Raw genomic sequence first — 12,673 nt, forward strand, 5'->3', positions numbered from 1 at the left:
TCTGAGAAAAAGGCATTTATCATGAGTTCAATTCATTGCTTCACACTCAATACTAGTCAAGCCAGTTGATCAAATGTGTGGTAAAAGGGGGACAGCAGAAAATAGATGGAGGTTCTCAGTGACAACAAGGTTAAACCAGTATCAGACTAAAAATAAACACACGAACACATACTAGTAACACACAAAAAATTAAATAACTTCTAAAAAGCACAGACAATATAAATTAAAAAGTGAGAACTAGGAACAGAACCTCTGAATAATGATAGAATCCTAATAGTAGAATGGTTCAAGTGCAGGAGTTTGCAGGTTTACCCAATTTGAACGTGTTCCAACTACTGTCCCACTTGTCATATGTAGTAACACAAATCCTACAATTCGCTGGCTTTGACTGGCATGGAATAGCTGGTTGACGTGGTGTGCTAGGATTGGCTAACAGCCCCTGTCAGCTTCATCTTCTGCTCAGCGGGAAGTGACTTCATGGCGACCTCGAATTCCTTGGAGTGACGCTGAGCGACGTCTCGGAGCAGCATGACCAGGGTGTTCTGGGTTTCTGGAAGACAAAGACCTACGTTGTTATTACATTGTTAGAACGTTAAGACAACATTTCTACACAACAAGGTGAGGAAACCTGTCAGGATTTAAAGCTCTCGCCTGTGTCAAGATCCTTGGTTCCCAGGACGTGGCTGGAAGCAGATACTATTGGCTTAATTTGACTCAGGACCTGAGGAGACAACATAAATACTAATATACAAACAGATGGGTATGTAACAGCACAATCAGATTAGTCAACGTGATGGAAGAACACCACTGAAGATCAGCGTACCAGTGCAGGGTTCTGAGAGTAGAGCATGGCCAAGCAGCTGTACACAGTCTTATTCTCCTCCATGTCCTCCTTCAGAGGGAGGCGAGCCAGGAGGGCAGGGAACACCTATGACAGGCAGAGTTAGCTAAGTGAGCATCACTGAGTAACAATCAGTTCATCAACTCATGTGTCTGTATGTCAAAAAGCATGTGGAAAACTCTTACATTGTAAATCTAATGTACAACATTTGGGACATTAAAGAACTGGAGACAAGAATACAGACACAGGTCGCAGATATTCTCAAGAGGGTCCAAATCCTAACATCAGAGCCACTCAAACTTCTACACAAATCTTTGAGTCATGCACAAACCTCAAGGTAGGCAGTGGCCCGGTATTACATCCCATGAATGAATGTGCATAGACAGTACCTGTTCCAGAGGGACACCATCCATGTTGCTCATGATCATCCTGCAGAGGGCAGCACACAGGTTGTCAATCACCCTCCTGTCCTGTTCTTTAGACAGCAGGTTGGAGAAGAGGGACAGCATCATGGGGTAGTCTCTGGGAGGGACAGGAGTTGAGGAAAATACCCTGGTCTTCTGGGACAGGTCAGTAACATAATAATAGAATCTACTGATATGGTCAGGGCTGGTCAATGTGTCTAGCTTCTCATCAGAACCATATCAGTGATCAATCCTGAACACGCACACATACACTTCATTATTATTGAGGGATACCGTGCGACGAGGGGTCCAGCAGCCTGGGCCAGTGCTCCCAGTGCGAACACGCTGTTGTTGCGAACCTCACTGTCGCTGTCTCTCACCCCAGCCACTAGGACAGGCAGCAGCTGATTGGACAGTTTGCCAGCACAGGCCCTGCCCCCAGATACGTTGACGAGGGATTGCAGGATCTCTCCGAGCGTGCCCACGGAGAATGAACGGTCGGCCACTGTGTACGACAACTTCTACAGAGGAAGAGGAATAAATCCACTCATTCAATACATTTAACTACATCTCTAAATAAAAGGTTTATCCTTTCTGTGCTTATGGTGACTTTTTTTGCAAACTCAAAATAAAACTTTAATTGAGGAAATTGTCAAATTTCAACCAAAAATGAACTAGGAATTAGGTCTATTTATCTCTATATTGATGGCTTGTCAACTAGAGTAAATGACTTGTGTTAAGGCAGAAAAGGTGTGGTGATGGTTGTGTTACTCACAGCCTTGTTCATGATGAGCGGCAGCAGCTCGTTGAGATAGGGCTGGAAGGTCTCCGCTGGGACGGCAGAGGCGAGCAGGGGGATCCCCTCGCCGGCAAACTCCTGCAGCATGGCATCATACTCCGCCTAGAACGTTCACATCATACACCTGAAAGTACAGCCAGTCCTGCCGGTGATGGACAGGAGTGGTAAAAGACAGAGAGGAAGTCTCACCTGCTGCTCTTCATCATCTGCCTCGTCTCCTCCTCCGTCCTGACACACAGTCTGTAGAGGGACGGGTCAATGGCTAATCAGAATGTTTTCCTATTTTACTGTAGACATTTTTAGGCTAACGCACTAGTCCACTGGAACTGGCCTGAGGGAACACAATGTGTTGTGAAATCTAATGTTATTTTAATTGCATATAACTGCCTTCATTTAGCTGGACACCAGGAAGAGTAGCTGCAGCCTTGGCAGGAACTAATGGGGATCCTTAATAAACCCCAGGAAGAGTAGCTGCTGCCTTGGCAGGAACTAATGGGGATGCTTAATAAACCCCAGGAAGAGTAGCTGCTGCCTTGGCAGGAACTAATGGGGATGCTTAATAAACCCCAGGAAGAGTTGCTGCTGCCTTGGCAGGAACTAATGGGGATGCTTAATAAACCCCAGGAAGAGTAGCTGCTGCCTTGGCAGGAACTAATGGGGATCCTTAATAAACCCCAGGAAGAGTAGCTGCTGCCTTGGCAGGAACTAATGGGGATGCTTAATAAACCCCAGGAAGAGTAGCTGCTGCCTTGGCAGGAACTAATGGGGATGCTTAATAAACCCCAGGAAGAGTAGCTGCTGCCTTGGCAGGAACTAATGGGGATGCTTAATAAACCCCAGGAAGAGTAGCTGCTGCCTTGGCAGGAACTAATGGGGATGCTTAATAAACCCCAGGAAGAGTAGCTGCTGCCTTGGCAGGAACTAATGGGGATCCTTAATAAACCCCAGGAAGAGTAGCTGCTGCCTTGGCAGGAACTAATGGGGATCCTTAATAAACCCCAGGAAGAGTAGCTGCTGCCTTGGCAGGAACTAATGGGGATCCTTAATAAACCCCAGGAAGAGTACCTGCAGCCTTGGCAGGAACTAATGGGGATCCTTAATAAACCCCAGGAAGAGTAGCTGCTGCCTTGGCATAAACCCCCCAGGAAGAGTAGCTGCTGCCTTGGCAGGAACTAATGGGGATCCATAATAAACCCCAGGAAGAGTAGCTGCTGCCTTGGCAGGAACTAATGGGGATCCTTAATAAACCCCAGGAAGAGTAGCTGCTGCCTTGGCAGGAACTAATGGGGATCCTTAATAAACCCCAGGAAGAGTAGCTGCTGCCTTGGCAGGAACTAATGGGGATGCTTAATAAACCCCAGGAAGAGTAGCTGCTGCCTTGGCAGGAACTGGGGAATGGGGTATGCTGCCTTGGCAGGAACAAATGGGGATCCTTAATAAACCCCAGGAAGAGTAGCTGCAGCCTTGGCAGGAACTAATGGGGATCCTTAATAGACCCCAGGAAGAGTAGCTGCTGCCTTGGCAGGAACTAATGGGGATCCATAATAAACCCCAGGAAGAGTAGCTGCTGCCTTGGCAGGAACTAATGGGGATCCTTAATAAACCCCAGGAAGAGTAGCTGCTGCCTTGGCAGGAACTAATGGGGATGCTTAATAAACCCCAGGAAGAGTTGCTGCTGCCTTGGCAGGAACTAATGGGGATGCTTAATAAACCCCAGGAAGAGTAGCTGCTGCCTTGGCAGGAACTAATGGGGATGCTTAATAAACCCCAGGAAGAGTAGCTGCTGCCTTGGCAGGAACTAATGGGGATGCTTAATAAACCCCAGGAAGAGTAGCTGCTGCCTTGGCAGGAACTAATGGGGATCCTTAATAAACCCCAGGAAGAGTAGCTGCTGCCTTGGCAGGAACTAATGGGGATCCTTAATAAACCCCAGGAAGAGTAGCTGCTGCCTTGGCAGGAACTAATGGGGATCCTTAATAAACCCCAGGAAGAGTAGCTGCTGCCTTGGCAGGAACTAATGGGGATCCTTAATAAACCCCAGGAAGAGTAGCTGCTGCCTTGGCAGGAACTAATGGGGATCCTTAATAAACCCCAGGAAGAGTAGCTGCTGCCTTGGCAGGAACTAATGGGGATCCATAATAAACCCCAGGAAGAGTAGCTGCTGCCTTGGCAGGAACTAATGGGGATCCTTAATAAACCCCAGGAAGAGTAGCTGCTGCCTTGGCAGGAACTAATGGGGATGCTTAATAAACCCCAGGAAGAGTAGCTGCTGCCTTGGCAGGAACTAATGGGGATGCTTAATAAACCCCAGGAAGAGTAGCTGCTGCCTTGGCAGGAACTAATGGGGATCCTTAATAAACCCCAGGAAGAGTAGCTGCTGCCTTGGCAGGAACTAATGGGGATCCATAATAAACCCCAGGAAGAGTAGCTGCTGCCTTGGCAGGAACTAATGGGGATCCTTAATAAACCCCAGGAAGAGTAGCTGCTGCCTTGGAAGGAACTAATGGGGATCCATAATAAATACAAACACATATCCTGATTTCAGATATCCTAAATGAATTAATCTGGGAAACCCAGCTCAGGCCCAGCTTGGTTGGTCTGGGCTCACCTTCTTCTTGAGCACGTCTCGGATGGCCTGGCTGATCTCCTGCAGGCGCCCGGGGCTCTGCAGTGCCTCCCCCTGGCAGGCCTTCAGCACAGCGTTCATGGCTTCCAGCACGCCCATCACCACTTGGCGCTCACGCTCACTATGGACCGCCTCCAGGAAGCTTGGCAGCACCACCCCCAGCAGCTTCTGCAGGGCTGGACGGAGGAAGAGAAGCATAACTCAATTTTTTGTTTCAGAGAGGTACAAAGAGAGAGAGGTATAATGAGAAAGAAAGGTATAGATAGAGAGGAATAGAGAGAGAGGTATAAATAGAGAGGTAGAGCGAGAGAGGTATCAAAAAATCTAATTTTATTGGTCACATACACGTGTTTAGCAGAGAGCTATAAAGAGAGAGGAATAGAGATATATAAAGAAGAGAAAGAGCAAGAGAGGTATAGATAAAGAGAGGTATAGATAAACACACAGTAATCAGTCCGTTTGGACACCTACTCATTCAAGGGTTTTTCGTCATTTTTACTATTTTCTACATTGTACAATAATAGCAAAGACATCCAAACTATGAAATAACACATATGGAATCATGTAGTAAAATAAAAAATAGTTATATTCGCCTTGATGACAGCTTTGCACTCTCTTGGCATTCTTTCAACCAGCTTCACCTGGAATGCTTTTCCAACAGTCTTGAAGGAGTTCCCACATAGGCCGAGCGCTTTCCCTTCACTCGGTCCAACTCATCCCAAACCATCTCAATTGGGTTGAGATTAGGTGATTGTAGAGGCCAGGTCATCTGGTGCAGCACTCCATCACTCTCTTTCTTGCCAAGAGATGCCAAGAGTGTGCAAAGCTGTCATCAAGGGTGGCTACTTAGAAGAATCTAAAATATATTTGGATTTGTTTAACACTTTTTTGGTTACTACATGATTCCATGTGTGTTATTTCATAGTTTTGTTGTTTTCACTATAATTCTACAATGTAGAAAATAGTTTAAAAAATAAAGAAAAACCCCTGAATGAGTAGGTGTGTCCAAATGTTTGACTGGTACTGTATGTGATGTGTGCTGAGAGAGTGCGAGCAAGAGAGAGATACCCTGGTGGTCGGCCTCAGTGGGATTCTCCTGCCACACTTTGTGCTGAGCTCGGCAGAACTGGCCCATGGCCACGAAGGCAGCCCTGCGCACATCCTCGTGGGGAAACTGAGGGGAGGGGGACACAGAATGCATGGTCAGAGAAACAAATGCTAACCCACACACACACACTGACTGAATGCCCTTCATGGCTCATTACACAGAAGGAGGGGGTGGATGAGCAGTGCTACAGTGCTTACATCACGCAGCTCATAGACCTGCTGAAAGCTGGACTCCAGGAAGGGCTGGAAGGCAGCACTGAAGGGGTGAACAGGAAAGAAAAGGACATCAGTAACTAATGGACTTGACGCTGTCCCAGTGCTCAAAGTGCTAACATTGTATATGAGGGGAAATACACTACATGACCAAAAGGTCAGGTGCAGGCCAGCCAAGTTCTTCCACACCAATCTTGACAAACCATTTCTGTATGGACCTCGCTTTGTGCACGGGAGCATTGTCATGCTGAAACAAAAAAGGGCCTTTCCCAAACTGTTGCCACAAAGTTGGAAGCACAGAATTGTCTAGAATATCATTGTATGCGTGTTAAGATTTCCCTTCACTGGAACTAAGGGGCCTGAACCATGAACAGTCCCAGACCATTATTCCTCATCCACCAAACTTTACAGTTGGCACTATGCATTGGGGCAGTTAGCATTCTCCTGGCATCCGCCAAACCCAGATTTGTCTGTCGGACTGCCAGAACCAATTTCATGAAGCTCCCGACAAACAGTTTTTGTGCTGATGTTGCTTCTAGAGGCAGTTTAGAACTCGGTAGTGAATGTTGCAACTGACAGATGATTTTTTACACGGTGCGTGCTTCAGCACTCAGCGGTCCCGTTCTGTGAGCTTGTGTGGCCTACCACTTCACAGCTGAGCCGTTGTTGCTCCTAGACATTTTCACTTCACAATAACAGCACTTACAGTTAACATGGAAGCTCTCTCAGACTGACTTGTTGGAAAAGTGGCATCCTGTGATGGTGTCATCAAGTCACTGAGTTTTTCAGTAAGGCCATTCTACTGCCAATGTTTGTCTATGGAGATTTCATGGCTGTGTACTACATTTTATACACATGTTTGTGGCTGAAATAGCCAAATCCACTCATTTGAAGGGGTGTCCACATACTTTTGTATATATAGTGTATATACAGCATCGGAATGAATATATAACCTTTTTTCAATTTTACTCAACAGAACATTTCAGTTGCTGGGAAGTGAAACGATTGTATACCAGGTCTCCCCGCACAGAGAGGAATGGAGACCAACAATGCCAGATGTCGAATTGCTCATGCACTGACTAATGAACAGTGGAACCAGAGTAGTGGCTGGCTGCTGATACCATGCAGTCCTGAATGAATATAGAGCCTTAATGGTCTGTGACAACCACCACCAAAGATGTCTATGCTCTCGAGTCTTTACCCGGTGTTGAAGGCAATCTCTCCCAGGGCATCACAGGTGTCCTCCTTCTCATCAATGTAGGCGTTTTCTACACTGAACCTGGGGAATGAAGTGAGAGCACAGAGGTTAGGATGGGGGATGGAGAGGTCCCTCTGCCTAGCTCAGTGCCGGGGAAAACAACATGGTTACCATTGACACCTTTTATGAGAGTTGCCTTGAAAGGCTGCTTTAGGGAGCCTTTGCATTGTGTATGAACATCAAACATCACAAGATCATCATCAACATCTCAGACGTACCCGGCGATGTCTGGGTCCACGTTGTCAGTCCCCTCCTCGTCCAAAATGGTGTCTCCCTGAGCCTCGTCGTCATCATCGTCATCCAGCAGGACAAACGTCTTGTCCTCCTCAAGGTGAGCCTGATCATGGAGAAAAGGAAGAGTTCATCAGAGGATCAATTCTTTCAGACATTATGGATGTGCATATCATGATACCAGGCTCAACTCCATTTCAATTCGGTCCATTGAAAATGTCATTACGTATCTATGTGGACTTTTCATTCATGCATTTCATGTCACGTCCTGAATTGGCTGAGTTGAAATGGAATACACCGCCACGTCCTGAGTGGTGAGAATTGGAAGGGTTTGGAGCCATAAAGCCCATTGACTGACCGTGACTCCCTCTGTGGACTTGAGAGACAGAAGCATGATGGTGGTGATGGCAGTGAGGTGTGGGTTCAGACAGTCTGGACTCACTGTGGACACAGCCGAAAACAGGCTGTACCTGCACACACCGAGAGAAAGGCAGAGAGTTGGGCGATATACAAACTAATCTACAAGTCAGAAAACAGCCATGCACTCTGAAAGCCCACCGCAAAAAAAGGTTGGCAGGACTTCTACTAGAGAGTAGCAGTATCTGGCACACAAACACCCGTTAACTACGTACGTGCAGCGGCGCAGGTCTGGGTCATCGATAGCGTTGGTGAGATTGAGTCCCAGCTGAACACACTCTGCAGCCAGGGGGCTGAACACCTCCTTACCTATGGTGCGGGCCAGCACTGACAGAGTATCTGAAAAGACAATGTATACCCATCAATCCCCATTCACAGGTGACTCATAGTTCATTCATCTTGTTTACACAAGACGGGTTCCGATAGCTCAGTTAGTTGGAGCATAGTGCTATGAAATATAAGAGTTTAAAGTTAGAAACCTACCGGGGCCACATATAGTAAGTATACTGTCAAGTCTAAGCTGTCAGTCATATTGACTAAAAGTGTCTGCTGAACGACCACATCAAACTGACTAAGCCTTAGAGAAAGTTAACCTACCCAGAGCCTGTGTCTGCAGAGACCTCATCTCATCCCTGGTGTCAGTGAGGAAGCCCTTCAGACTCTCAATGACAGGCAGGAAGTAAGGAACTAGCTTCTCTTTGGCTGCATTGGCTGAAAGGAAGAGAGGAGTTAATACAGTTGGTGATGTACGCACCACTTGCATCTCAACAGTCTCAAGTGGCTTCCTCTACTTCTGTCCTCTCCATCTGCACTGATCTGAAAACAGTTTTTAAAACAACTGGGACTACCTTTTAGCTTTCAGACCAGTGTGGATGAAGGAAGACACAAGCGCTACATTATTGAGATGTAACATGCTCTATTGAAAGGCATTTTGCTGGGTGTTACCTATAGCTCCTATAGCACTGACAGCCAGCTCTTTGAGCTTCAGGTTCTCTGCGTTGCTGAGGGCAGACAACATGGTCTCCATCAGGGTGGGCAGGTAGGGCTCAATCTCTGAACCTGATAGGGGATGGAACACTGTTAGTGAAAATATCAGCACAGAACAGAGATGATGACAAATTCAACCTCATCTTATTTGTACATTGAAAGTAGTCTGGGGACGAGACTAAAAAACAAGAGTCATTGACTGAATATTTGTTTACCTAGCTACAGTTTAGCATTTTATTATCTGAGTATAGAACAGAACAGAATCAAATAATAGCAAGAGAGATGGTTATGGATCAGGATAAGATGAATACGAGGATCCTCACCCAGGTTTTCCAGGAAGTTCTCCAGGGCGTAGAAGGCCTTGGTGACGTGTCCGATCTTGGCCTGGTTCAGAGCAGACATGTAGCCCAGCAACAGTGGCATCAGCTCAGCACAGTACTTACTGACCTCAGGCTGCAGGTGCTCAGCAAACTGTCCCAGGGCAAAGAGGCCGGCGCTGCGGACCACTTGGTTACTGTCTGACAGACTCTGGCACACCGTCTGCAACATGGACGACAGCATCCTGACAGACAGAGTGGGATTAGCAGGAAAAATACAATCTCTCCATTTGAATAAGAGGAAAAATAAAAACCATGACTGTGGTTTATAGCTTCTACATTACACACATTGCCAAATGTAAACCTTTAAAATAACTTTTTTTTGGGACACGGAGCCACTGAATAGACATCAGAAACAGCATTGCACAGGGGACTCACTTGGTCCTTATGTGGTCGGCACAGCCCTCGGCCAGCACTGCCAGACACATCAGGCCAGCTTTCCTCTCATAGGGGTTATCACTGGCCAGACATGCTTGAGTCAGCGGCATCTGATGGACACACCATGGGTCAGACATACATACTTACTAAAACCATATGTACTTCTATGCATGGAAATTGGTGTACCTCAGTACACAAGACCGCAAATTCGTTTAAAAAAATACTGCTGCTACAATCCTACCGCTATGTCACAGAGATGATAATAATATGAATTGAAATGACTGATTGGCAGGCAAATGATGTATGAAGCAAGTGAGTGTGTTCACTAACCAGTTGGTGGAATAGTTTCTCAGGGGGCATGTGAAGAGCCATGGTGTCAATAACCTGCAAACAAAAATACATTCTATTTCAAACACGCTCTCCGAAAAAACATCACCTGTTTTCTGTGCATGATATATTTTCTGTGCATGATATATACAGTCCAACAACAGAGAAGGGAAGTTTACCTGAGCAGCAAAGTGTTTGGGACTCTCGTTGTCAGTGTCGTCCTCATTGCTGTTCTCCTCGTCCTCAGGGTCCTCCTCCCCAGGTGGTGGCGCTGCACTAAGCACGGGGAACACCGTCTGCAGGATGGGATTGAGCAGCTTCTGCTTTAACACTGTCTGAAGGGGAGAGAGAGAACAACCCAGCATACATCACTTGACAAGCTCCACAAAAGGAGAAAGAGATGAGCCTATGGTTTAGTGGCTTCCTCCCATTCCCTGAAAACACAGGCTAGGGAATTTGCATTCACCTGTCCATTTATTTAGTGAGATGGGGAAAGGAGACAAGGGATGACGCCATTTGAGAGAGAATTTTGACATATACCTCAGTTTAAGGACAAGAGGGCTCACTGGAGGGTGAATCTAGGCCAGGGCATCCATTTTATAACTGGTGACTTTACCTTGCTCTTGAGACGAATGAGAAAAGCAATGCAGGACAGAGCCTTCACACGCAGGGAGTCAGTCAGTGTCTTGTCTGCACTGACCTGAGACACACATACACACATTTCATTGTCAATAAGACAAACCATCACTTTTCCTACAATGGCATGTAAGCAAAAAGTAATTATAAATATTTTTAGAAGCTCCTTGTTCTCACCTCCAAGCAGAAGTGGACAATTTCAGTGATGTGTGGGACCATGATGGACACCTCACTCTCCATCAGCTCATCGAACACCTCCATGGCCTCACTGGCCTGATCCTGGTCAACACATAGAAACAGTCTAATAACACCTCCCTGGCCTCACTGGCCTGATCCTGGTCAACACATAGAAACAGTCTAATAACACCTCCATGGCCTCACTGGCCTGATCAACACATAGAAACAGTCTAATAACACCTCCATGGCCTCATCCTGCTCAACACATAGAAACAGTCTAATAACACCTCCATGGCCTCACTGGCCTGATCCTGATCAACACATAGGCCTCAAACAGTCTAATAACACCTCCATGGCCTCACTGGCCTGATCAACACATAGAATAACTCCAATCAAGGGACAATAGTGTTTTTCAACAGTCATCCCTGAAGACTGGTGCAGTCACCAGTGGTGCTTAGTGGGGGCTGACATATTGAACTATTCCCTACCTGGTCTGCCTTGATGAGGTGTCTGAGAGCAATGATCAGTGTTGGGATGAGGGAGCGCATTAGGTTCTGAAAGACAAGACACTTCATTTCAACACAGCAACGAAGGAAACTGGTAGACTAAAACCTCTGTTCACTCCAAAAGGACATCAAATAGATAAGATTGTGGCCTCACCATCTCTTCTGTGCCCGTGTAGGCAGTCATAGCGGTGAGGGTGAGGATGCTGTAGTACATGGCTGTGGGGTTGTCCAGGTCTTGCAGCACGGTGCCAAACAGCTGCAGCAGTTGGCGATAGTGGGGCTTGAAGGGCTCCGGATTGGACTCCACCACTTTGCTGAGCAAGAGTAGACCCACCTGAGGGAGACATTTTGATCAATGCATATTCTGACCAATCAGTGAGCAACCATCAAGAGCGCCGGTCAAATCCACGTAAAGCCCAACCTCTCGATGTTCACGTTGTCAGGACAAGCCAACTGAAGCCATCCTTTTATATCCCGTGAATTACAACAAAGATGTTGCAGTTTTTTAGTTCTATCTAAAGAAGCTGATACCTGTCTGTCCATTGGGTTGTTGCTCTTGGTGGACTGGTTGAGGAGTGTGAATAGAGCAGGCCAGCGGTCTGGCGTCTCGTGTTTGACCATCACTGCGCTGAGCTGCGAGAGGGAGTGGCGTACTGTGTGTCTGGAAACAGAGACAGGGGTTATTGTCAAGTTCAGATGTAACAAGTTTCATCGGTGTGTATGGATGAGTTAGTGGTTATGGTCCGATATAGGTTATAGCTATCTGTTTGATAATCCACTGATATTCTAATAAATCGCGTTTTCCACCTCAAAATAAAATGTGTGACTGTGTGTTTTTATGTAAAGGATCAAATATGCTTACTCTGTCTCCTGCTGGAAGGCTTGCAGGACCACTGCTTTCAAACTATGAAGCAAAAAAACATCTCAAATACAATAGAAATGTTTAAAAAATAATGCTCAGTGGGAATTCATTCAACAGTCCAAATACAGAGGACTTGAAAATGACTTATTGGGGGGGGGTATTGGACAACAAAGGGCAGCCAACCTCTCTCTGTGATCAGGGCTAATCTTCTTCCAATGCTTATTCACTCTCATCCGCAACATTACTGCAGCTGACTGGCGGATCTGATGACAGGGGGGAGCAACAATTCATTCACTGGTGAGAGTCAGCGATAAGCCACACAAAGATAACTCATGTAAGGCCCTGGGTTCAACACATCTGGTATCTTCACACAGATGATAGGTGTTAGTGTAACTCATGTGTCACCTACATACCTGCGAGTTCTGGGACCCAGTCATGACAGCACACAACGCTGGGATGATGGCTGGGTCTTTAAAAGCCAGCTTCAGCTGGGCGGTGGCCTGTAGGAGGAAAAACATGTTGGATAT

The 12,673-nt window shown here is 46.5% G+C and overlaps 1 protein-coding gene across 28 annotated transcripts in view; it reads right to left on the bottom strand.

The window, feature by feature from the left end:
• The window catches only part of ipo4 (importin 4), a 29,450-nt gene continuing 16,777 nt past the window's right edge, over positions 1–12,673 (bottom strand). For 5 of the 28 annotated variants that reach the window (XM_052483891.1, XM_052483884.1, XM_052483885.1 and 2 more), the window contains exons 5-29: positions 11,816–11,945; positions 11,439–11,618; positions 11,267–11,332; positions 10,779–10,880; positions 10,582–10,665; positions 10,145–10,300; positions 9,969–10,022; positions 9,639–9,748; positions 9,207–9,445; positions 8,842–8,955; positions 8,494–8,607; positions 8,112–8,235; positions 7,838–7,949; positions 7,467–7,585; positions 7,192–7,269; positions 5,976–6,033; positions 5,739–5,844; positions 4,653–4,846; positions 2,234–2,284; positions 2,021–2,146; positions 1,540–1,766; positions 1,231–1,363; positions 824–928; positions 652–721; positions 1–550 (exon numbers count right to left, since the gene is read on the bottom strand). In XM_052483891.1, coding sequence (XP_052339851.1) covers positions 420–550; positions 652–721; positions 824–928; positions 1,231–1,363; positions 1,540–1,766; positions 2,021–2,146; positions 2,234–2,284; positions 4,653–4,846; positions 5,739–5,844; positions 5,976–6,033; positions 7,192–7,269; positions 7,467–7,585; positions 7,838–7,949; positions 8,112–8,235; positions 8,494–8,607; positions 8,842–8,955; positions 9,207–9,445; positions 9,639–9,748; positions 9,969–10,022; positions 10,145–10,300; positions 10,582–10,665; positions 10,779–10,880; positions 11,267–11,332; positions 11,439–11,618; positions 11,816–11,945 — 2,983 coding nt within the window. In that variant the 3' untranslated portion in view covers positions 1–419. Of the gene's footprint in view, positions 551–651; positions 722–823; positions 929–1,230; positions 1,364–1,539; positions 1,767–2,020; positions 2,147–2,233; positions 2,285–4,652; positions 4,847–5,738; positions 5,845–5,975; positions 6,034–7,191; positions 7,270–7,466; positions 7,586–7,837; positions 7,950–8,111; positions 8,236–8,493; positions 8,608–8,841; positions 8,956–9,206; positions 9,446–9,638; positions 9,749–9,968; positions 10,023–10,144; positions 10,301–10,581; positions 10,666–10,778; positions 10,881–11,266; positions 11,333–11,438; positions 11,619–11,815; positions 11,946–12,146; positions 12,189–12,329; positions 12,410–12,559; positions 12,647–12,673 lie in introns of all 28 variants that reach the window. The other 23 variants (XM_052483898.1, XM_052483896.1, XM_052483895.1 and 20 more) reach the window with 8 other exon arrangements.

Source organism: Oncorhynchus keta, chromosome 28 (genome assembly GCF_023373465.1).
Source record: "Oncorhynchus keta strain PuntledgeMale-10-30-2019 chromosome 28, Oket_V2, whole genome shotgun sequence".
In the NCBI taxonomy this organism is placed as follows: domain Eukaryota; kingdom Metazoa; phylum Chordata; class Actinopteri; order Salmoniformes; family Salmonidae; genus Oncorhynchus; species Oncorhynchus keta.